This window comes from Diabrotica virgifera, chromosome 3, assembly GCF_917563875.1.
Source record: "Diabrotica virgifera virgifera chromosome 3, PGI_DIABVI_V3a".
In the NCBI taxonomy this organism is placed as follows: Eukaryota; Metazoa; Arthropoda; class Insecta; order Coleoptera; family Chrysomelidae; genus Diabrotica; species Diabrotica virgifera.
The window spans coordinates 116,580,527-116,607,109 of NC_065445.1; the positions used below are offsets into that span (position 1 = coordinate 116,580,527).

The window sequence follows — 26,583 nt, forward strand, 5'->3', positions numbered from 1 at the left end:
CCGTTAATTTAAAACGAATCTATTCGTATAAATTTTATTGAATTTGAGTGACATTATATTTTCCATAAGATGTGTGCGATGTCCGTTCTGGGAAAATTTGGCAACAGTGCATTGGGATTATTTGACATATGATGAAGGCTGAATATTATGACATTATACTCATAGGTGCGCTAATTGGAAGTAATAGAAAACAATTTAATTATAAGTAAATAAATATTTATAAAAATAAACCAAATTAGATAAAAAATTTATTAAAAGCGTGTATTTTGGTTTTTTTTATAAATTTAAAATTTAAATTTTACACAATTGATGATAGTTCTAGCTAGACTAAAAAAATCCTCCTAAAACTTTATAATATACTGACATTAGGATTCGAAATATTTTTTCGTAAAATATACTTACCTATAAGTAAAACTCACAATTAACATTAATCTATTTTTTCAAATAGTCCAAAAACTTAGTTCTATTACACAAAAATATAATAAATTAATTATAAATAAACACTACTTTCCTATGGATCAACACTAACGAATTCTTAAAATAATACACTACTGCACTGAACAGATATCGATACAGATAACAGAACAGATAAGAGAATCGTGCTATTACACTTACACTAAATTCAAATCAGACATGCAGCGCATGTAAACAAAGATTACAGTTGTAAAAGGTACTCAAAACGTACCTACTCGTTCCATAATAACGGTATATTATTAACATCACGTTATCACTTTGTCTCTTTTCTCGATTATTAGATTTTACTGTTAGTGTAGGAAACAGAGGTTTCGCAAACTCGACACAAGTCCGGTTTTATTTTTTTCGGGTATATCAAGGAGTGCTTATTATGAGCCTTATTGTTGCTTAAAAAGATGTTCCCATCTCGATGGGAACTAGAAGCAAAAGTGATCGTCTCGATAATAATGTAAGGTTATAAAGTTACGTAATATTCTAAAATAATACCCGGCAAAATTAGGCAAAAGATGAACAACATAATGCGTTGTGAAATAAAATGAGATGAAACTACTAGAGGTGGAAAATTATCGGTATAAACCTATAAAACATAACTACTTACATTAGTTGCCCACCTTTAGTGGTTAGTTTTTTTTTTTCATTTCGACTGACACAAATAAACGTCAACATATTATGACAAGGTAGTAGCTGAATATTTTTTGCCTGAGGGAATGGGAAAACCGTGTTTGTTTAATTTTTAAATTAGTTTTTAAATAAAAATATTTTATAAACTGAAGTAAAATTATTAACTCATTAATCATAATCTTTGTTTTTAATTTATTTATGGACAGACTGGCTTCCAAACTCACTCATTATATTCGTTTTTATTTAAAATTAAACAAATGGTAATGTCCCGTTAACGTAATATGTATGACTAAAGTCAACTAGCTCTTAGCTAACGTCTAAAGGTGGGAAACTATCGTAAGTGGTAATGATTTATAGGTTAATATCGATAATTTTCCACCTCTACTATTCTCATCCCTTTTTATTTCACAACGCATTATGTTATCCAACTTTTGCATTATTTTTCCTGTTATTAGCGCGCTCATCATTGTATATAAGATACAAGAAGCTGAGTCCGTGGTTCTTTACCCGTACGTCATTAATAACAGGCGAGATAAAACACATATATACCTACTTTTTATCTAGCATCACTGTCTTCCACGCATGAAACTAAAGACAAACCAGCTACCGCGTGGTAGCTGGTTCCGCATAGTAAAGGTACCGCCTAGTGAAGACACTTGTTAGTACATCGAAAAAATATAGATGCAAAAAAAAACGCTTGGGGACGTTTTCAAATTTTACCTAAGTACAATTTAATTTAATTTGTTTTAATTTGCGAAGTTTCTGGTTTGTTTACTTTTGGTTGTCAGTTTGTTGGATTTTTTGCTATTTTTTTCTGTTTTGCATTTAGAAGTTATGTATATTACACAAACAGTTGTTTTCACAAATAAAATTGTAATTTTGTAATTTTATATTGGAGTTTGAAATTTTATGGTAAGTGTATTTTATTTTGCCATTAATTTGCATACAAAGTTAACCACATTCACACAGTTATGGAATAGTTTTGTTAAAGTTTCCGCAAAAGTAAAAGAAATGACAAAAAGAAAATAATTTTTATAGATTGTTTACATTCTACTTAGTTGATAACGTCAAATTTTATAATACCTATATTTCGTGATCGGAGCAGTCGCCACTTTCTGCCACTTGCTGTTGCAGTAAAATTTCCGACTTATTTCGTATCCTTTAAATGATGACGCACGGGTAAAGAACCATGGACCCAACTGTATAATGTGCTATAACTGAAATAATACGAGAGAAATGATAATGTTCATGCTGCGAGCATCCAAATTATGAAATAAATTAATTCTTTCGACAATCTTTTGAGACAAAACCAAAACAGGTAAATTAATATTTTTAAAAAAAATTTCGGCATATAAAGGCGGATATACATATGCGCTCTGCTCGGTGTGCGAGCCGCTCGCGCGCAACGTATTCGTCAGATTAGTACGTGTTTTCAAGTGACGCACAAACGGCACGCACACGGCGCACCACGATCTTAATTCTGTCGGTTTTTCAACAAACGCTTTGATGGTTCGCAATACGTATTTGAACGGGTTTGCGAGTGGTTTGTTGGTTTTGGCGCGCATGAGTTGAATATTTGTAGTAATGGAATGGTCGGAATTGTAGGAAGGAAATATCTAACTTATTGATGTTTACCGTGGAAAATCATTATAGTGGGATCCTCAATAAAGAACCATTTAATTTAAAGAAACAACTTAAATCCGATCTGAACGGAAATAGAAGCTGAAATAAAAAAATGTACATGCGGACCTTTTTAAAAAATGTTAGTTCATTGTTGTACTAAAAATAACATGTATTAAAAATAAGATTTACTATTTTATTTGGGCATAAGCCACAATTCGAGTTTGAAATCCAGTTTACTTGACCTTTCTACTTTCACTTCGGAAATAGTTATCAATATCAAAAAAACATTCATAAGCAGATATATATTATGTGTCACCGGAAAGCGAAATAGGTAACGCACGACTTGGAGAACCTACAGTTTTCCAACTTCGTGTCTGGTGAAGCAACGCCATTGAAACAAGCGGATATATTATAATTGTGTCACCAGAAAGCGAAAAAGGTAAGGCACAACTTGGAAGACCCAATAGTTTTCTAACTTCGCTTCTGGTGAAGCAACAGAGTTGGAACAAGCAGATATATTATAATTGGGTCACCGGAAAGCCAAAAAGGTAACGCACAACGTGGAAGACCCAATAGTTTTATAACTTCGCTTCTGGTGAAGCAACGGAGTTGGAACAAGCAGATATATTATAATTGGGTCACCGGAAAACGAAAAAGGTAACGCACAACTTGGAAGAGCCTATAGTTTCCAAACTTCGCTTCTGGTGAAGCAACGGAGTTGGAACAAGTAGATATGTTATAATTGTGTCGTCGGAAAGCGAAAAAGGTAACGCACATCTTGGAAGAGCCTATAGTTCCCTAACTTCGCTTCTGGGAAAGCAACTGAGTTGGAACAAGCAGATATATTATAATTTGGTCACCGGAAAGCGAAAAAGTTAACACAAGGCTTGGAAGAACCTATAGTTCTCTAATTTCGTTTCTAGTGAAGCTACGCAGTTGAAACAAGTAGATACATTACAATTGTGTCACCGGAAAACGAAAAAGGTAAAGCATGACTTGGAAGTGCCTATAGTTCTCTAATTTTGTTTCTGGTTGTAGGAACAAGCAGATATATTATGGTAGGGGAGCAAAGTATGCTAAATGTGCAGTCACTCGAGCGCTTTGGGGACCTATTGGGTTGTGATTATTAGGTCCTAAAACCAAAAAAGTTAAGTAAAATTTTCCATTTTAGTGGGGACTTCCCATTTTTTAATTTAATTTTCCATTTCCAACAATCTTTTTTCCGATTATAGCGCCATCTATCCATAATTAAAAAAAATGTTTCGAATAAAAGTTGTTTATTTTTAAACAAACAATCCAAATCTGCAATAAGAAACGGGGTCTACCATTTAAGATTTTAAAGTAACCCCCCACCTCACCTCCGTGGGGGGTCGTGTTTGGAACCATTCAATAGATTTTTCAAAAATATTGATAAAGTGTATTTTGCAGTTTTTCGATATGATGTTTATTTTGCGAAAGATCGCGGGATTTGTATTTAAAATTTTAAATTTACCCCCACCCCTCTCCGTGGGGGTCAAGTTTGGTATTTTTCGATAGATTTTTGAAAAATATTGAAAACGTAGTTTTTAGTTTTTCAATCTGACGTTCATTTCGCGAAATATTCGCTTTTTTTTGTAAAACTTTTTGACTCACCCATTTCCGTACGCCCCGCTCAAATCGTCATATTTTTGAAATATAGACTCTTTTGCATGTACTTAACTTACCTTATCTTAATCTGACAATTTCGAGTATTTTTAAGGATAGATTTTTTTTCGGGCCCCCCTGAACGAACTCCCCTGTGTTAAGAGCCAATATATGGTGGAGGTACATCTGCAGGGTACCACGTTTCTCCCCATATGATAATCTGACGCTCTCGAGTAACTGCAAAAATCCCCGCTTGGGCTCCCCTACCATTATATTTGTGTTGCCGGTAAGCGAAAAAGGTAGTTCCCCAAATTTTCCCAAACTGTGGCTTATTCCACATAAAATAGTAAATTGCATAAGATGACACAAGAAAATAGTTTCAGAACAATATCAAAATAAGATGTAGTAGAAGTAAGTACAGGACAGAGACATGATTATCTACAATTACTAAACGTTCGTAAGTTTCCTCTGGATCGTCAAAATGAAAAATTTTAACGAACAATAACCGCGCCACGAACGCGCGGCGCACACACGGCGCGGAGTTCGCGGCGCGGATATCTGTCTCCGCCTTAAGGTATACTATTAGTGACGTTATCTATCTGGGCGTAATGACGTAATCGATTATTTTTTAAATGAGATTAGATGTATAGATCGTCCCAAACCCTTTTTTCAGTGCGTCACAGATTATCGAATTCTCTCTAACGCATGACAGTTGGAAGTGACAAAACAGACGTACCTCTGTTATTATTATACATTGAACTTAGAAAATGATGTATTCCTTAACGGGTATTTGCATATTAAAACGAATTATACTTAAAGATGTATAATTGGTTGGCGATTACAATACTCTAAATAGATAACCAATCAATGAGGCGAGTAAAGATAATTTGACACAAAAATAATCGATCATAGGCTAAAATGACGATTGTAATTTCTAAGTATTTTTCAGAGACGTAAATATAAACACAGTCAGAAAAATGAAAGAATACCCATGAACGAACATATAAAACACGCTGTATTTTCTTGTCACCGTGTTTATTACATGTACTTGGCTGGCCAATTTTTTGTGTGACACGGTGACAGGAAAATACAGCGTGTTTTATATGTTCGTTCATGGGTATTCTTTCAGTTTTCCTACTTAGGGCAGTCAATGAGGGTATGTGGCTCCGAATTCTATCCTACTATATCGATTTACGTGATATTTTCACAGTAAGTAGGGAATAGCCCAAGAAACAAAGTCTACCCTACGCCGATGTGTGCTTTTGTCTTGGGGACGGTTCCCACCCCTTCTCGGGGGTGGAAAATTTTTTTGCTTAAATAACTACGGAAGTAGCTAGAGAACCTAATACTAAGCAAAAACTTCTATAATTTTTTTTTTCGAAAACTCGATACTTTTTGAGTTATTCCTGGTTGAAAATTGGCCATTTTCATTGAAACATAACACCTTTTTGAAACGGTTTTTGCGAATACCTTAAAAGCTATGCATCTAACTAAAAAAACTATATAAAACATTTTTGTAGCTTATAAAATATCAAAGAGAATCTCCTTTATGAATCTCCTAGTTATAACACAAAAAGAGATATGGTAAGTGAAAAAAGTTTGTTTTCTTGGTGCATGCTCAAATCAGTGTATTCAACTTGAAATAACAGAGAAACGGTCGATTTTAGGTGTGTAATGCTACCAATAATTTTTGTTGTGCTTGAACAGACCTTTAAAATGAGCAATATTAAATGTTGATTACATTCAAACTATGCGAGATAAACTGTAACAAATTTGATGACTAACGTATTTTAAGAAAAAAATAAGAAGTATATTTAACCCCTCATTCACAAGAATTTAAATGTATCGTTTTGCTTCTACAATACATTTTACTATAGTATTCTTTTTATGTTCAAAAAGTTGGGCGGGTTTAAAATGAATGGTTTTTGAAAAAAATAAGATCAAATTATTGAGCACATTTTTAAATTTTCTTAAAAATCTTCCTTTTTCTCCATGTAACTCGAAAATGATAAGAGATGCCAAAAAAAAGATGCCATACAAAAATAAGGGCTTCTTCTAGATAAACATTTTGATTTTATTTTTTCTAACAGTATCTCTTATCATTTTCAAGTTACATGGAGAAAAAGAAGATTTTTAAGAAATCCAGTACAGTACAGTTGCACAGTCATGATGTGAACTTGTCAGATAGAGCTCATTGGTACCTCGGGCGAAGAACATTGGATATCTTAATCATCCATGTTATAATTCACATCTTAGTCATATGTTCCGATGACGGATCAATTGTAAAGGGATTTTATAGTCGGTTCGCTAAACTCAGACGCAAATGGCTAAATATTTTAGTACGTAACTTTTTTATTTTTTTGGCAATTTTGACAAAATTTGCAAAATTACTAAATATTTAGTAATTTTTAACTATTTTTAACTATATTATTTTTTTGGCAATTTCATCAAATTGGCAAAATTACTAGCTTAAATCACTAGCCAGTTGAGTCTGAGTTTAGCGAACGGACTATACCCTGTTATTTTTACTTTGGTGACTTGCATGTAGATTCTAAGATTGCACTGATGATGATCGGTCAACCGATCGAAAACTAGTTATGTCTTTGATGTAGCCCTGTATAGGGATTTTAACAAATATACCTTTTATAAAGGATTTTATGATTTTTAAGAAAATTTAAATATGCGCTCTATAATTTGATCTTATTATTTCAAAAACCATTCATTTTAAACCCGCTCAACTTTTTGAACATAAAAATGACACTGTAGTAAAATGTATTTTAGAAGGAAAACGATGCATTTAAATTCTTGTGGGTGAGGGGTTAAATATACTTCTCATTTTTTTTTCTTAAAATTCGTTAGTCATCAATTTTTTGCAGCATATCTCGCTTAGTTTGAATGTAATCAACATTTAATATTGCTTAGTTGAAAGGACTTTTCAAGCACAATAATAGGCTATTGATTATGTACTATAGAAAGGAACTACAACGTTAACGGTTTTTTATTATTTCATATGGTCAATGAATCTCTATATATGAAAAAACCGCGGAGTGCTACCATTTAAAGGGGTGCGTTTTTGAGAAATGGGTGAATTAGTCCCTGGGCACAGGTTACATTAGGGTGAGTTCTATGCACTTTTGGTACAAACACGTCTACATAAAAATTGTTCCTGGTTAAATTTCCTATCTAAATATAACTTTTAAAAGTCAAATATACTGTTTTTTTACAAAAATAAATTCAAAAGAGAAGGCACAAAGAAACAAAAAGGAAAGACATTTTGTTTTTTGCCCATAACTTTTGTCCACGGGGATATAGGTATAGACATTGCTTCACATAAAAAAAACTTACATATTTTATCTTTAAAATGTTGTTCGGTAGAGGTCATTAGGATTTATAGTTTTAAAAATATGATTTTTCAAAGTTCGCCACTCACAGCAATTTTGGGCAATTTTCCTTGTTACTTCGCAAATATTGTTCTGTAACTTTTTTCTACGTAACTTTAGGCATATGCAATGGTACATGTAAGTGAAATAGAAGGCAATTACCTTTAAAATGTTATACTGTATAATGTTGTACTACTTCTTTTAAACAGGTAATCTTTTTCAAGATTTTATACTTTTAACGAGTTTTATATTTTTTAAGATTATTTTTTAATTTCCCATTATAACTTTTTTTTGTTCTACATTTAGGTATATATTTATTATAATAATAAAAAAGAAAACTTATTCTGTTTACTTTAAAATGGTGTATTATAAAACATTCTAGGATTATTTTTGAATGAGATATGCTTTTTCAAAATGTAATAAGTACTTGCAACGATTTTTGATTTTAGGATTATTTTTTTAATTTCTCATTATAACTTATATGATTGTGTGTTATGATTGAATCTTATTTTTTATACGTAATACTTTGGATCCACTTGACTCGGCCAGGCCAACTTCTAAATATGGATTAATTCCAATATTTACTGTCAAAGCTCCTGCACCACAAGCTTTGCTTGAAAAAAATAGCATGTAAATGTACCAAAGGATGTACAAAAAACTGCGGTTGTAAGAAGATAGGAATTAGTTGTTCAATATTCTGCAAAGGGTGCATGTGCATGGGTACTAATTGTGGGAACTCTAAGATAACTGAGGTGTCAGACGAAGATATTGAAGCTAATGCTAACAAAGAGATGGACTTTGATTTTGAAAATTTTTTAAATGTGAACGTTTAAATAATTTTAACTAAAGTGATGTTTTCTAAGACTAATGTTTATGTAATTTTTGTAAAAGAAATAATTTTAAATAATACAGGTAAAAAAATATCAAAGAATCACTCGGTTTCCATTATTTAAATATAGATGATACACCATTTTAAAGAACAGAAAGTAAGCCCTCTTTATTGAGCAATATATAGTATATTCATGTACAAGAAAAAAAAGCTATAATGAGAAATTTAAAAAATAAACCTAAAATCAAAAATCGTTGCAAGTACTTATTACATTTTGCAAAATAATATCTTAATCAAAAATATTCCTAGAATTTTTTTATTACACCATTTTAAAGTAAACAAAATAAGTTTTCTTTATTATATAATATAGTATATATAATATTAAATATAGTATAGTATAGTATATATATAAATATAATATTATATAATATATTATATAATATATTATATAATAATATTATTTTATTTTTATATTATATTATAAAAAATCGTTAAAAGTATAAAACCTTGAAAAACCATAATCTCTTCAAAAAAAAGTCCTACAACGTTATACAGTAGACCATTTTAAAGGTAATTGATTTCTATATCTATTACGTTTACCATTGAATATACCTAAAGTTACGTAGAAAAAAGTTACAGAACAATATTTGCGAAATAACAAGGAAAATTTCCCAAAATTGCTGTGAGTGACAAACTTTAAAAAATCATATTTCGAAAACTATAAATCCTTATTACCTCTACTAAACAAAATTTTAAAGAATAAATATGTAAGTTTCTTTTCTGTAAAGCAATATCTATACCTATATACTCGTGGACAAAAGTTAGGGGACAAAAAACAAAATTTCTTTCTTTTGGGTTTCTTTGTGCTTCTTCTTTTGAATATATTTTTGTAAAATAAAGTATCATTGACTTTAAATAGCGATATTTAGATAATAAATTTAACCAGGAACAATGTTTATGCAGACGTGTTTGTACCAAAAGTGCATAGAACTCACCCTAATGTAACCTGTGCCCAGGGACTAATTCACCCATTTCTCAAAAACGCACCCCTTCAAATGGTAGCACTCCGCGGTTTTTTCATATATAGATGTCCATTGACCATATGAAATAATAAAACCACGTTAACGTTGTAGTTCCTTTTAGCTATCTTATTTTGAATATAATCAATAGCCTATAAAAGGTATTGGTAGCATTATATACATAAAATCGACCGTTTCTCTGTTATTTCAAGTTGAATACACTGCTTTGAGCATGCACCAAGAAAACAAACTCTTTTTACCTACCATATCTCTTTTTGTGTTATAACTAGAAGATTGAAGAAGGAACGAATCTCTTTGTTTTTTATGAGCTACAAAAATGTTTTATATAATTTATTTAGTTAGATGCATTGTTTTTAAGGTATTCGCAAAAAACCGTTTGAAAAGGTGTTATATTTCAATGAAAATGGCCAATTTTCAACCACGAATACCTCAAAAAGTATTGAGTTTTCGAAAAAAAATTATAGAACACTTTTGCTTAGAATTGGGTTCTCTAGCAACTTCCGTAGTTTTTTAAACCAAAAAATTTTCCACCCCCAAGAAGGGGTGGGAACAGCCCCCAAGACAAAAGCACACATCGGCATAGGGTAGACTTTGAATAAGGAGATATTTTCAGGCTATTCCTAAAATTTCATTAAAATCCATGCAGTAGGATAGAATTCGAAGGTAATAGCCTGTTCTTGCTCTCATTGACTGCCCTAACTGTATTTTCTGTCATTGGTATATGCTGACATTGTAAAGTGAAATTTGATTTTATATTTATTTATTTTGACAAATATTTTGACAACTGTCAGATTTAACTAAAATATCATGTAATGATTTGCGATATTCTTAAAATCCTATATGACGTCAAACCTAATGACGTACTAAAAAAAGTTTGGGGTCACCCCCACTATACCTACGTTGAACTAATAATATATAATATTTTTATCTGTCTCTAAGATAGATGTGGCTAACGCGTCCGTGCGCTAGAGATGTTGAAAAAGTATCTATTCGTTACACAGTACCTACTCGTTACTTACGAATACTGAAAGTAACGATTACTATACAGAGAGGGAAGTTGTTACTTTGATTACATTGATTACTCTGCTTACTTCACTACTTCGTACCAATCGTATCAGAGCGAGTAACGACTATTGTATCTACAAACAGTACACTTGATTACTTTCTACCAATCGTATCCCAGCGAGTAAAAACAGATCGATGAAGATCGTTGTTATATAGGAATACCTATACAAAATACCTACCTACTGAGAAATGTTCTCGATATGATTACCGGTACTCAAATACAAAAATAACGTAAAGTAATCAAATCATTTTTATCCCTTAACCTTCCGATGACCAACCTTTTTTTGTTACACGGATGACCAACGGGGGTAAAAAATTAAGTTGTTTTAAGAAATAAAATAATGTATTCGTAATTTTAATATTAGTATTGTATCAATAAATGATAAATAAACATTAGTAAACATATTTTTTCTACAACCACTATTCAAAATGCACTTTTCTGCACAGTTTTATGTTAGCAAACTTGATATTTACTCACAGTATAAGATATTTGACATTAGTGTGCAGAAAAGTGACGTTTATGTGCCGCAAAGTGACGTTTCTGTGCCGCAAAGTTCTTTTCTGCACAGTTGACTACCTCATTCTGAGTATCGTTATATTCTGTTTATATCCGTGGACTACCTCATTCTGAGTAACGTTATATTCTGTTTATATCTGTGGTTAAACTTTAGACAAATATATAACCTATAAGACAATTATTATATTTAACTATAGCATAGAAACCAAATTATGGATGTTACAACTGTTTTATTTTACAATTTTATTCTTATTAAACATTTTATAATTATCAAATAACCAATAAGGATTTAGCAACCTTTGCAAGAGATGTCGAATGAAGTAGGTTTTGTGTAAATCCGTGCACCGAGAGAACAATTTCTTTTCTCCTAAAACACCGATTTCTTTGAGCAATATTAAATATTAAATATAAAAAAGAAATTTTCTTAAAAGTTAACATATCCTATTAACTTAAACATACCGGTTCACATATAAAGAAACGAGTTTTTTAAACACAACTCAATAATTGTTTACAGATAATTTCTTCAATACTAAGAATGCATTAATGGTTACATTTAATTTTCTTATCCTAAAGTTTTTATTTCCTAAATTGAAAACTACAAATATTTTGCAGTATAAGAAATATAATGTTAAGTTAATGCATATTTATATTTGTGAACAAGAAATTTTCTTGCAATCAAATAAATATTTTAAACCGCATGAAATAATTCTTCAGAAATACCCTCTGTAGTAACTGTGGTTATAAAATAAAAACTTTGTCATTAATGCCGAAATATTACCTGCAAAGAGATTTTCTTCCACAAAAGAATTGCGCAGATTAACTATTTATGATTTAGTCGTCAGTGTTTGTCAAGATGGCGTGATATGTTCATGTTCATATAGATGGATTTTTGATTTATTGGTGTTCTTTAAAAATTAAGGGATATTTTAAAGGTACGTACATATATAGGTATTAAGTAAAAGTAAATTGAGTAATTTAAGATGTAATAATAATATTGTAGCGTATCCGAATGGTTATAAAAGAAACATAATAGTATCTTTATATGCTTTTTAGGTATAATGATGGACAACTCTGAAATAAAGCAGCTTATTATTCTAACTGGGAAATGAAATAAGCCACAATTTAAAGATGGGAGAGAATGATATAATATATAGCTTCAGAACAATATTAAGAAAGGAGTTATTAACCAACTGCGGGGCCTTCCAGAAATGGTAGAACTTCATACATGTAAGTACCTTTTTAAAAATGTGTATACTTTTGTATCAACTATAATAGTTGTTTTAAATGTATCGTCTTCTATAAAAATATACAATACAACGCTATATCAAACATGGCGGGTGCAACGCAGAGGATGTTTTCTGTTAATTTATTTAAGATAAAGAAATCAGTTAGTCTAAAAGAAATATATGTTTATGGTTAAGAAATGTTATTGCCGAAAACCGTGAACTAGTTAATATGTATTAAATGACTTAAGATGTAAACTAATAATATTTTCCCGTAATAAAATTTCTTAATGATTAGGTATGCTGTCTCTTTTAGATTATAAAAATAAAGAAAATTACATATTATTATGTCTGCTTCAATGTTTTACATTGGTTGTATTTTCCCTCTTGTTTTATCTAAACAATGTTTATTGTGTGACTTAATATTATACAGATAAATAATTAATATTTCATTAACAAAAATAAAAAAATAAACAAAGATGTGTATAGGTTAAATAATGCCATGTTTGAACTAAATATGATTGATTATTATTAGTATTAATAGTTCTTAGTGGGGCAGTGTATTTGTTTTTTTCGTATTTCCTAAATTTGTCAAAATAAATATCTATATCTTTATAAGAAAATTTTATTAAAGTAAGTTTACTCTTTCTACATAACGATTTTGTTTTAGTGAATTGCTGCTATACAAAGTGCTAGTAACAAAAGAAGAAAACTTTGAGGAATTTGGATTTGCCTCTCCATCCTTTTATTTTTGTGTAGAAGCCAGTGGTTTAAGAGTAGAGAAAATATTTGTATGTAATAATAACATTTTATATCTTGTTTTTATTAATAAATAATGATTTTACCTCAACACAATGATTTATTTTGCCGTATGTAATATAACTTTATTTTCAAGAAATATTAACTTAACTCTAAATACACGTTTATCTCTGCGAAATATATTTCTTAACATTAAATACATTAATTATTAATAGTAAGATAATAATATTCCTTACTAAGAAATATTATTGCTCAGAAAGAATAGTTTTGTAATGGCAAGAAAATATATTTTGATGACTAATAAAATTAATTAACATCAAGTGTAATTTCTTTCTGATAAATGGGTTTGAAGTGTGCCAGAAAGTGATAGTTCAATGATGTTTAAGATACATTTCTTTGGCTATAGTAGAATTTATTTGAAATATTTTAGAAAATTATATCTTACATACAAAGATATATTTCTTAGGCAATATGCCAAGTCGATCTTTCTTAAATATTAATAAAGTTTCTTTATGTCAAGAATTTTTTTCTCTCGGTGTGACTGCATAAATATAACGTCAATAATGTGTAATAATTGTTTAAAATAGTTTAAATTTAAATAAATTAAGGCAGTGCATTAATTTTTTAACTGATTTCTGTGCAATTTATTAAGGAATTTAAATTGATTAGTATTAATTAAATACAGTTTAAAATTTATCACATAGGTACCTATTATAATTAATCGTCGTTTGGAAATTGTGATTTTTATTTTTAGGAAAAACGGGGCTTGTAGAAAAAGTATAGTGTGTAACACGTGCAGAAAGGTAATTTCTCACTCGTTTGAATTGCAACTTTTCAAACTCGTGAGAAATTAGTACCTTTCTGCACTTGTTGCACAATATACTATTAATCACAACTGAACCAAAAGAGGAATCATCATTTTGGACATAGAACTAAAGAAATTTTAAAATATACGCTAATTTTCGTCGCCACAGGTTTAACAAACAAACTTTTTGTTCAATATTAGAATGTTTCTTACAAACAATTCCACATAATAGACGGTATTTACTTAATATAAAATTGGAACATGGACGGCCAAGGGAGTTCGTCTTTGATCCCAAATTCAAAACAAAATTTTTTTTCGTAAAATATAGGGAATTTTTTTATTACAAAATATGAGGGTATCTAGAATGATATTAAAGTTAAATAAAAAATAATGAGTTTAAAATTGAAAATATTTCTGGATTTATTAAATAAAAACATACACTGGGGTCAAAATTTACCCCCTTGGTAATCCGAAGGTTAAACGGATCGGTGAAGGTCGTTACCTACAGAGAAATCCGATTCTCGATATGATTACCGGTACTCAAATACAAAAGTAATCATAGTAATCAAATCATTTTTATCCCTTAAACAGATCGATGAAGGTCGTTGTTATATCGGAATACCTATACAAAATACCTACCTACTGAGAAATACGATTCTCGATATGATTACCGGTACTCAAATACAAAAGTAACAAAAGTAATCATAGTAATCAAAGTAACGAATACTGTAAATGATTATTTCACACAAAAGTAACGATTTGTAACGAATACTCGAAAGTAACTATAATCAACATCACTACCGTACGCATGTAATATTTTATTATTTTACCTAGTGGGACAGCCAGATTTAGTTCGCTTTGGGGTACACCACAGGCGCCTCTGAAGACACCGAAAAGTAGAAACCTGGGTCAGCCGCTGGTGGTGGCACCGAATCGAATTAAATCTAAATCTGTATTTCCTTAATAATATATTCTAAAGTCTTGAAATGTAAAACGTTACCTTTTATGACATTAAGCTTCCACTTTTCGGTTTCTTTATTGCCAATTGTACTGTTATAGTCAGCAAGCTTTTTATCATACTTATTTAATAACTGTTGACTGTCACCGAAGTGTTTTTTTAATTTTTCCAAATTGTCTGATAATTTGTTATGTAAATCTCTAACTTGTTGGCTGTCTGTCTTAACTTTAGAAACTTCGTTTTCGATTTTGCCCATAACATTGGTAACTTTGTCGATTTTTTTCATAGCCTCAGCAACTCCAGAAACCCCATAGTCAGATAGTTTTTTATCATACTTAATTAATAACTGTTGACTGTCACTGAAATGTTTTTTTATCTTTTCCAAATTGTCTGATGATTTGTTATGTAACTTTTTAACTTGTTGGGTGTCTAACTTAACTTCAGAAACCTCGTTTTCGATTGTTCCTATAGTATCGATAGCTTTGTCGATTTTGTTCATCACAGCAACCCCAGAAACTTCGTTTTCCAAAATCTGAAACATCGGCAAATATAAATATTTAGATTATACAGGGTGTTTCATTGGGAAAGTAACATACGTTAACTGTAAAAAGGGGACCCTTAGGCGGTCTCAAAAATGTCATACTTAATGGGTCTTACTTCATCAATAAAAAAGTTACTGGATGTTTTATCTCTTTTGACATTTTCTTATTTGGTTCATAACTTTTTAACCACACTGTATATTTATTTTATATTTGGCTCGCGAATATTCTTTAAGGTCTATAATCAATTAATTTATTTATAATTATAAAACATCCAGGACCGGATTAAAAAATATTGGAAAAATGCTCCGACTCTAAAACAGCAAGCTGTACAAAAAGTTTTTTAAGAATGGATTCTGCGTGTAAAAAGAAGATGAAACACTAAATTTAAATTTTCGGCAAAATGTTTTTTCTGATAAAATTTTAAATTTTAATTTTGAAATTATGTGAATTGCGAGTGATCGAAGTAGAAAAAAATTGAAATACGACTTAATTTTATTAATAAAATTATTATTCAATCTAAATTGGTACAATGTCAACATTTCAGTGTTTTTTTTATTATGTGCAACGATTAGTTTATAGCGAATATTCTTCTTTAAATAATAAATAAATAATGAAGAGTACATAAAAAATACATCACTTTATAGCATTTTTCCAATATTTTTGGTCCGGACATAGAGTTTTTATAATAATTAAAAATAAATTAATTTAGTGCAGTTTCTGAAGGTTTTCACCTACGATTTCGTTGAACCTTCATCGATTTTCATGAAAATTGGTGAGTAATTAGAGGATACCTCAACGAACAAAGGTGATATGATGCCAACTTGCGCTTTTACCCTGGGGGTGGGTTCCACCCCTTCTCGGGGGTGAAGATTATTTTATTAAAAATAATATAATACCATAAATCGATAGATAGACAAATTCTAAGTAAAATTTATTATAACTAATATAAATCAATACTTTTTAAGTCATTAAATATCAAATATTTTATCTTTTCTTAAAAAAATTCATCTTTTAAAGCGGTTTTTCATGTATAACTCAAAAACTAAAAGTTTTTGAAAAAAAGTTATTATTACCGAAATTGAAGATAATAAAAAATTGAATACAATTCACTTAAACAACAAAAAAAATGTTAATTCAAAGTGAGTTATGGGCAATTTAATATATATTTTTTTCGACGAGTGCGAAAACGATGCATTTTATAAAATATACCTGCAAAATACTTGTCAAAGTACTTCGGAATTTCTATCAAATGAGCTACAGAAGAAGTTAATAGCATTAAAATTAAGCAAGTTATGATGGAAAGAAAACCCTTTCGAATTTTTTAGGAAAAAGTGAAAAATATAACATACGCTATTTCCACAAAAATTAAAATTTCTAGTACTCCTTACAAGAATTTCTTTATATTAGCAAAAGTAATGATTTCAACAATTTTGACCGGTTTAAAATGCATATTTTTGAAAAAAAGATATAATTTAAAAAAATCAGTATGTATTTTTAAAATTATCGTAATTTTCACATTCTTTTAATAATAACTTCAAAAATACTCAATATACGTAAAAAATGATATAAAACAAATTTTAGTTTTTTCTGTATCAAATATTTTACCTGTTTTACTATTTCTACAGGGTAAAAAAACCGAGATAGAAACGTTTAAAGATTAAATTTTGCTATGAGAACCATGTAACCAGGGCCCTTTAACCTTTTATTTTTAAAAAAGTAAGGGGTTTAAAATATTAAATTCAAAGTAGTTTAATAGTCCTTGGAACTAACTTTCAAATGGTTTTTAGGTTAATCTGATATCGTAAAAATTAACGGAGTTGTTAAAAAAACAATAACATTTTTTGGAAAAATTTTTGAAGCGTAAATTTTAATGCTATCAACTTTTTCGGGACTTATTTGATAAATATTTTTAAGTACTTTGACAAATGTTTAATATGTTTATGTTATAAAATGCATCATTTTCCCGTTATTTAAACTTGAATACTTAGATTTGGGTACTCGCCGAAAAATTTTTTTTGTGACATCCATTTTATTGCAATCTATTTTATAAAAAATAATAAACAATACATACTGAGTGTTAAGAGTGTGACACAGTCAGTGGACAATTCGACGTAGATCTCAGGATCGAATTGTTTTGTAATGCCCCTTTGTCCGCTTCTTCTCGATCGACGATGGTAAATAAATGTTTAAGTGTGGAGTAAAAAATATGGTTTTATTGACAGCTACGTATAATTACACTATAGATGATGTTCAGGTAACTTTCTATGATAGACTGCCTTTAATGACAGCTACTGATAATAATTACACTCGGCGTAACTTCTAACAACGACTTACGCACTTGTTAACGAGGTAACTATTTCAATGAGACTGCAACCCAAAATAGTCCCTTTGGTTAATTTATAATCTGTCAAAATATACAATTCATCAATAAGTTGCATGACAACCGAACTACGGAACTGCATGTTGAAAGATTGCAACTACAGTTTAACGGAAGCTATTGCAAAACTTATAAAGTTCAATTGGAAAATATATTATTTGGCAATTTATTAAGTTTGCAAGTTGAATGGACTCTAATTATTACAATATTACTCGATGTTTCCCAATGTTTCAATTATACACGGTGAAACTATAAAAGTTTAGGAAGTTAAGAAAAAATGTGAGATTACAAATTAAGGGATTAATTTTAGATTGAACAGTCAGTATTCACCCAGTGTTGAATACCTAAGAGAGAACAATAATGATTGAATTAGTATAGTTATTAATAAATTAATTGAATAGATTTGAATAGTATAATAGTAATAAGTGGGTGTGATTACTTAGTGTTGAGGTCAAGAGTGTCTGTTCTTTTTAGTCTTCTGTTCTGTAGGGGTGTCAGGAGATTGGTGACCAATATGTTTGGGTGAACCTGTAGTCTATTATGGTACTTGGAGCACAGAGAAACAATTTCTTCTTTGACGGTTTGGACTTGGAGATCCCTATGTATATTATCGTTTTAAATGTACCAAGGAGCTTGGCACAGTAACCTGAGAACTTTTGATTGAAAGCGCTGTATCTTGAGTAAATTTGTTTCACTGGCAGTTCCCCAGATTTGGATGCCATACGTCCAGATGGGTTTCAGTACACATTTGTAGATCAGAAGTTTATTGTCTAGACTTAGGCATGATTTTTAATTCATGAACCAGTACATCTTTCTATAAATGAGTCCCAGTTGCAGTCGTTTGTTCCAAATATGCTTTTGCCATATTAGGCGGCTGTCTAGGTAAATCCCCAAGTATTTGACGTCACTTCTTATTGGCAGTGGTGTGTTGTTAAAGGTTACAGCTGGATTGATCCCCTTCCTTAGTGTAAATGTAATGTGTGTTGACTTGGAGCTATTAACTTTGACTCTCCACAATTTAAACCATATTTCAAGTCTATTTAAGTGACTTTGTAGTATCTGTGAAGCTAGGGTCGGATTTTCGTGGCAAGCCATTAGGCCAGTGTCATCAGCATATGTTGCAATTGTTGTACGATCTGAAGTTGGTATATCTGTTATGAACAGGAGGTACAGTGCGGGTCCAAGGACACTTCCTTGGGGTACGCCAGAGTGGGTGGGATGTAGAGTAGTGAAGGCCTCCCCTAGTTTTATCTGATACGATCTGCCGGTGAGGTATGATTATAGGAGCATGCAGATTGTATGAGGCAATTGTCCTTTTAATTTTTGATATTAGACCTTTATGCCATACCTTGTCGAAGGCTTGGGAGACATCCAGGAAGGCTGCTGTACAATATTTCTTGTTCTCAAGTGCATCTCTTGCGGTTCTGACTACTCTATGGACCAGTTCGATTGTGCCATGTTGTTGTCGAAATCCGAATCGATAATGAGGTATTAGGTTTTTTTCTGTAATGACGGTGTCTATTCTTTTCAGGAGAAGCCTCTCAAACACTTTGGAGGGTAAAGGTAGAAGGCTAATAGGACGATAGGATGAAGGTTGGGTTGTGTCCTTGTTGGGTTTATGAATTAAAATAATTTGTGCTACCTTCCATTTGGATTAGAGATTAGAGAAAGCAGCCTATGCATTCTCTGAAGAACCTCTAACAAGAGGTGAAATCGTCGATAAGAGTGCTGGCTGCACTCTCTAATCTAGGTAAAAATTAAGACGGTTTTGACTTCACATTGCAACTGAATAAAAATAGTATACATTTTTATTTTTATATTAGTATTACTCCTATAGAGTAACTAGGTCCATTTTCCGTTGGAACTTTTCTAAGCTGCAGACGGGGGTGGTGAATTGCATAGTGTAGAATTCCTTCCCTTTTGTCTTCAATGCAGCATCAATTTGGCTTGCATATTGTAGAAGCCTTGGAGGTGTCACCAGGGAAATGGACTAATAAGTTTTTCGATTAAAAATCTTTTAAAAATATTTTATTTTACAAATAGTTTTATTAGGTTGAAAAACTTAGTCTTTTATAGTCCATTCTTTCACGGTTTTTGCTCTAAATTTTAAAGAACCGCTTGGATTGACATGAAATTTGGCATACGTATGGCTTACATGTCAAAGAAAAAAAGTGATATTGTGTGCCGATGTGTGCTTTTGCCCTGGGGGTGACTTTTACCCCCTCTTGTGGATGAAAAAATATATGTCCAAAATAAATCCGAAAATGGGTAAACTGACTAACTTTAAGTAACTTTTGTTCTATAGAGCTTTTTCGCCAAGTCAACATTTTTCGAGTTATTTGCAAGTGAATATGTTCACTTTTCAACAAAATAACCACATTTTTAGACGGTTTTTCGCAAATAACTCAAAAAGTAAGTATTTTGTCGAAAAAGCGTTCTTAGCAAAAATATAGCCTACAAAAAAGTAAAAAAAAATGGTGTACGCGTTAGGTCTCTGGATCTCGTAGAACCAGAGTTATAGCCAATGAAAAATAGATTCATATTCACCAAATTTCAAATAGAATATTTCGACGTGAAATATCCAAAAAATTAAGCACCTTTTGGGGAAAATCTATTATAACTTTTTTAAACCGTTTAAAAAAAGCTTTATTTCTGTTTTTACAAAAAGTTTCTAGCATTAAATTTAAGCAAGTTACGCTCAAAACAAAGTTGGTCCCTTTTGTTTTTGCAAAAAAAAAAAATCGGGAAGACCACCCCCTAATTAGCAACTTAAATTAAATTAATCGTTACCGCTCCACAAATTATTTTACTTATGTTGTGTTTATATGATCTGTAAGTTTCATCGATTCAAAGTGCTTATTTTTGAAAAAATTTGGTTTCAAAGTAAAATTTTTAAAAATTTAAATTTTGAAAAATATGCTTTTTTTCAAAATAACTTAAAAATTGTTAGAGATACCAAAAATCTCGAAAAACAAAAAAAGTCAGATTTGCTTTTCTGAATATCATGTATTTTTTTGTTTTTCTGTTAGACAAAAATTGATTAAGATTTGGTATTTCTAAATTTGCATACATTCGTGATCAGTGACTCGTTCAACCCTTTTTAACTATAGCCCTTTCAATAATAAGGACTTTGAACCGATAAAACTTACAGATCATATAAACAATATATACATGAGTCAAGAAACTTGTGAAGTCGTAACGATTAAGTTCATTTAAGATACTAATTAGGAGGTGATTTTCTCGATTTTTTTACCAAAACCAAAAGGGACTAACTTTATTTTGAGCGTAACTTGTTTAATTTTGATGCTATAATTTTTTTTATAAAACAAAAATGAAGCTTTTTTTAAACACTTTATATAAGTTGTAATGAGTTTTCCCCGAAATGTGCTTCATTTTTGGTTATTTCACGTTAAAGTATTCCATTTGGAATTTGACGAATATGAACCTATTTTTCATTAGCTATAACTCTGCTTCTACTAGGTGTAGAGACGTGATATATACACCATTTTTTTAAATTTTTTACAGGTTATATTTTTGCTGAGAATGTTTTTCGACAGAATACTTACTATTTGAGTTATTTGCGAAAAACTGTCTAAAAGCGTGGTTATTTTATTGAAAAAATGAACATATTCACTGCCAAATAACTCGAAAAGTATTGACTTCTAATGAAAAAACTCTATAGAACAAAAGTTACTTAAAATTAGCCAGTTTATCCATTTCCTATTTTTTCACCCCAAGAGGGGGGTGAAAACCACCCCCAGGGCAAAAGCACATATCGGCACAATATCACTTTTTTTCTTTGACTTGTTAGCTATGTGTATGCCAAATTTCATGTCAATCCAAGCGGTTCTTTAAAATTTAGAGGTTTTGCAATATTTTACCGTTAAAGAATGGACTATTAGTCTTATAAGTATAAATATTTTGACGTTTCACAATTTGAAAATTCACTTTTAACTGCAGTGCCTTTAAAATTTTAAAGCACTAGTGCTTTAAAGTAGCATTTTTAATGCTCCTATGGAGTGCTAAAAATTGCATTTTTAACACGATTGTAGAAAAAATTATTTTGACATAATATTTAAAAGCCAAATCAGTAGAGAATTACAATGGTTTTGAATCGTCGTCATGGAAACCAATATCGTCGTCGTGGTAACCCATTATATTGAAAGTTTGGTTTTGACAACCTTGTCAAAGAATTAATTAGTGTATTTTCACTTCTAAATAAAAATTGATATAACTCTATTTTTTGTGGTTTTTTTCCAAACGTACTGCAGTAGAAAAAATATTGTTCCTAACTCATGCGGAAAGTGTCTTCCCCGCACTCGACTACTTGCCCGAACTCCGCTATCGCGTCGTTCGGGTCAACGGCAGTCTCATGCGTGAAAGTATCACTTTCCGCACTAGTTAAGAAAATAACTATATTTGATAAATAAATATTGTTTTTCTATGGATGCTATACAATGTGCAACTTCTCTCACTACTTACATACATTCAAAATAAACAATTTCTCAGGCAGTGAGAAATATTTTTTCTCACGGGTTCACCGCCGGTTTACATACATATGATCGCCATTTCCATGGTAACATGCACAATACAAACACAATTATTTTTGTCAAACAAAATGTGTTCAAACTTCTCAAAACTTATCAAAAATTACCTTTTAAGACTCTTCAACTGTGAATTATAATTTTAAATAAATAAAGTATATAAATATTAAGAATATTAAATACCTATTTGTATATATGTATTTTATTTCAATTTAGGCATATAAATATACCTAAAAGCACCTAAATTATTTAATTTTGAAGTTTGAACTCTTGACAAAAACGCATCCATAGAAAAAGTACAGTGTACAACACGAGAGAAAATGACATATTTCTCTCTCGCTTGATTTACGGGACTCGCCTCGTGCCTCGGTTCGTGCCAACAAACTTCTGCGCTCGTGAGAAATATGTCTTTTTTCTCTCTTGTTGTACAATATACTATTTTCGCTTAAATTCAATATTGAATCTGTCACCCACTTGTCTCTTAGCGGTTTAAACACTTAATTTAAGCGAAAAGCAACGTCCCTTTTTAAAATTAACATTTTTTTCTGTTTTCTGAGAGCAGTAAAATGTATTTTGCATTAAATAAATTACATACATTATTCTTTTTGTCTCAATTAATTTAATTCAATTAATTTAATTGTTTGGGCTCCCTATATAAATAATTATGTTAATCTTTATACCGGGTGTCCACTTATATTTTCCCCCATTTTAACTGCCTATAACTTCTAAACGGCTCAAGATAGAAATATGCGGTTTTCGATGAAATGTTTTATTTTAGTAAAAGTTTTGTCTAAATATATTGACTTTTTTTATATCGCTTTTAAATACGAAAATAAAAATGGCGGATTTTTGAAAAAAACGTTGTTGACTTTTTTGTAATGGAACACGGTATCCAGCGATATAAAGTTTTTCAAAATCGGTTGTCAAATCACTGAGTAATTAATTTTTAAAATGAGAGGTGCAACGTGGATATCACATACCTAAATACCATAACGAAGCAAATTGATATTATGTTATGTGATTTCCACATTGCATCTCTCATTTTAAAAATTAATTTCTCAGTCATTTGACGACCAATTTTAAAAATTTTTATATCGCTGGATAGGTAAATGACCGTTTTTTTTTTCAAGTTACAAAAAAATATAGTGAGTGTTTTAATAAAAAAAGTCAACAACGTTTTTTTATATCCGCCATTTTTTATTTAAAAGCAATATAAAAATTGGTCATTTACCTAAAAACTTGAAAAACAGTCATTTACTCTTGTCAAATGACTGAGCAATTAATTTTTAAAATGAGAGATGCAATGTGGAAATCACATAACATAATATCAATTTGCTTAGTTATGTTATTTAGGTATGTGATAGCCACGTTGCACCTCTCATTTTAAAAATTAATTACTCAGTGATTTGACAACCGATTTTGAAAAACTTTATATCGCTGGAGAGGTGAATGACCTTTCTTTCAATTTACAAAAAAATATACTGGGTATTCCATTAAAAAAAAGTCAACAACGTTTTTTTCAAAAATCTGCCATTTTTATTTTCGTATTTAAAAGCGATATAAAAAATTCAATCCATTTAGACAAAACTTTTACTAAAATAAAACATTTCAGCGAAAACCGCATATTTCTATCTTGAGCCGTTTAGTTATAGGCAGTTAAAATGGGGGAAAATATAAGAGGACACCCGGTATTACTGAATAGGGCTTTTCATTGATTGTCATTTGTTTCGAGCTTCTGTCATGTGTCACATAATATTAATATATCTACGTCATACGTCTTTGGTTTGTATCATTGGTTATACCAATAACGTATGACGTAGATATATTAATATTATGTGACACATGACAGAAGTTCGCAACAAATGACTGTGAATGAAAAGCCCTATAGAATACTTAATCTTCTTTATATTAAAAAATCATCGATTACGTCATCACGCTCAGATGGATGACCTGTCATTAGTATGATATATGCCAAAAAAATATAATTTAGAAATAAAAATCGACCTGTTTCAGGATTTATCTCCAGCGTCACCTATTCCCGAGAAAATGAATTTATTCCAACTCAAACGTCCTCACTGTATATTAAAAATTAAATAGAGATTTTCCATTTTATTTGTATTTGAAATTAAATATATTTGATGTTTCAACTTCCACTTCGGAAATCGTTATCTAAATACAAAACCTTAATAAAAAAATGATTGTTTTTGTTGGTTACTAAAAAAATTATTCTAATATATAATTTAATTTTATCTGGCTCATTCATATTGACAATTCAAACATCCCAAGAGAACGGTAGTTCTCGCCACTGGCGCACAACCCCCCTACACGCGACACTATATATACACGACATTTTCGATTTTGCAAATCTGACTGAATTGAAAATTGGGCCAGATCCCATCTAAAAGTTCAGGAAAAGACTCACCTATTCATTTTGGTCAAAGGGTGTGGATTTTACAGCCCTTCCTATTTAGGGTCTGTTTTTCGTTCTCGTCCCCAAAACTCCCAAAAATTTCGAAAATTTAAGTCCGACCTTTGCGGTATCTGATAGTACTGACCATTATCTTTCCAACGTATGTCTAAATTTGAAAATCGGTTATACCATTCAAAAGTTACGGAGCTAAGAAATATGACTCAGTTTCTATTTAAAAAAGGGAAAATGTTTGTGGATATGTATATATGTATGTACACATATTATGTGGAAAAGTTAAACCGATCTGAATCTTTTTTTCTGTGTTTGAAGAGGAGGTCAGGGCAGATTCAGAACCGGTGTAGTTTGTGACTTTTGACCACCCATTAGCCAGCTTGAGGACTTGGTAGGTACAAAACGGCATATTTTTTGGGGTTATATATCTTCGGTTTAAGAAGAGACAGGAGAACCGCAAATACACCAAATTAATAGTGTTGAGTTAAGCTTTCAAATGGTGTTTAAGCCATCAGGATCAGACATAAACACGGCTCAGTATAGCCGAAAAACTGAAAAACTAATCTTTGAAAATCTCGGTTTTTAGACAATTTCTCAAAATTTCAACTTACGAATTGCGCCAATAACTGAGCGTTTGTAGAAGGGCTCTAGGCCCATGTAACGGTGTATACCTCATATCCGGGAAAATTCGAATTCGAACTATTATCCCCAAAATTGTTTATGTAGTTGTAGTGGTTGCGACGCTAAATTTTATCGAGCAACGGGCAATCCGAGTTCATTTACCGGTCATCCCAATATTTTTTTTTCAATCTATTTCGAATAAAAAAAAAATCTAGTGTACATTCGATGGACTCTAGATCATTTTTGGGAGGTAATACGACAAAGGCGACCATTTAAAAGCTTAACGCGTAACCGAGAAACATTACATTCAACTTCATACATTTTAATTTATAAATAACTTTGAAAAAGTCCTGATACAAGAATAAAAAACCGCTAAACGCCGTAAAAATGAGTGGCGCATACAATATTCCAGCTACAAAAGATCTGATATGAATATTATGTGGCGCGAAAATGTATTTTCATTTTGATGCAAAATAAAATTCTAGTTTTATTTTAAAAGATTTTTTCATAATATTTGCTAAATTTGAAGTAAACGCGCCACAAAAGAGCTTCAAAATTCAAACTGTATCAAAGTTATTCTTTTGTGGCGCGTTTTACTTCAAATTGAGCAAATATGAAAAAAATTTTAAAATAAAACTAGAATTTCATTTTGCATCAAAATGAAAATACATCTTCGCTCCATAGTCCATTCTTTCACGGTTTTTGCTCTAAATTTTAAAGAACCGCTTGGATTGACATGAAAATTGGCATTCATATAGCTTGCATGTCAAAGAAAAAAAGTGATATTGTGCCGATGTGTGCTTTTGCCCTGGGGGTGACTTTCACCCCCTCTTGGGGGTGAAAAATATATGTCCAAAATAAGTCCGGAAATGGGTAAACTGACTAATCTTAAGTAACTTTTGTTCTATAGAGCTTTTTCGCCAAGTCAACACTTTTCGAGTTATTTGCGAGTGAATATGTTCATTTTTCAACAAAATAACCACATTTTTAGACGATTTTTCGCAAATAACTCATAAAGTAAGTATTTTGTCGAAAAAAACGTTCTTAGCAAAAATATAGCTTATAAAAAAGTAAAAAAAAATGGTGTACGCGTTAGGTCTCTGGATCTCGTAGAACCAGAGTTATAGCCAATGAAAAATAGATTCATATTCACCAAATTT

The 26,583-nt window shown here is 30.9% G+C and overlaps 1 protein-coding gene across 1 annotated transcript in view; it reads right to left on the reverse strand.

Moving 5' to 3' along the window:
- Positions 1–26,583, reverse strand: part of LOC114330184 (nuclear anchorage protein 1-like) — a 106,102-nt gene that overhangs the window by 61,543 nt on the left and 17,976 nt on the right. The window contains exon 3 of the mRNA XM_028279506.2: positions 14,960–15,449. Within this exon, the coding sequence (XP_028135307.2) occupies positions 14,960–15,449 (490 nt within the window). The remainder of the gene's footprint in view (positions 1–14,959; positions 15,450–26,583) is intronic.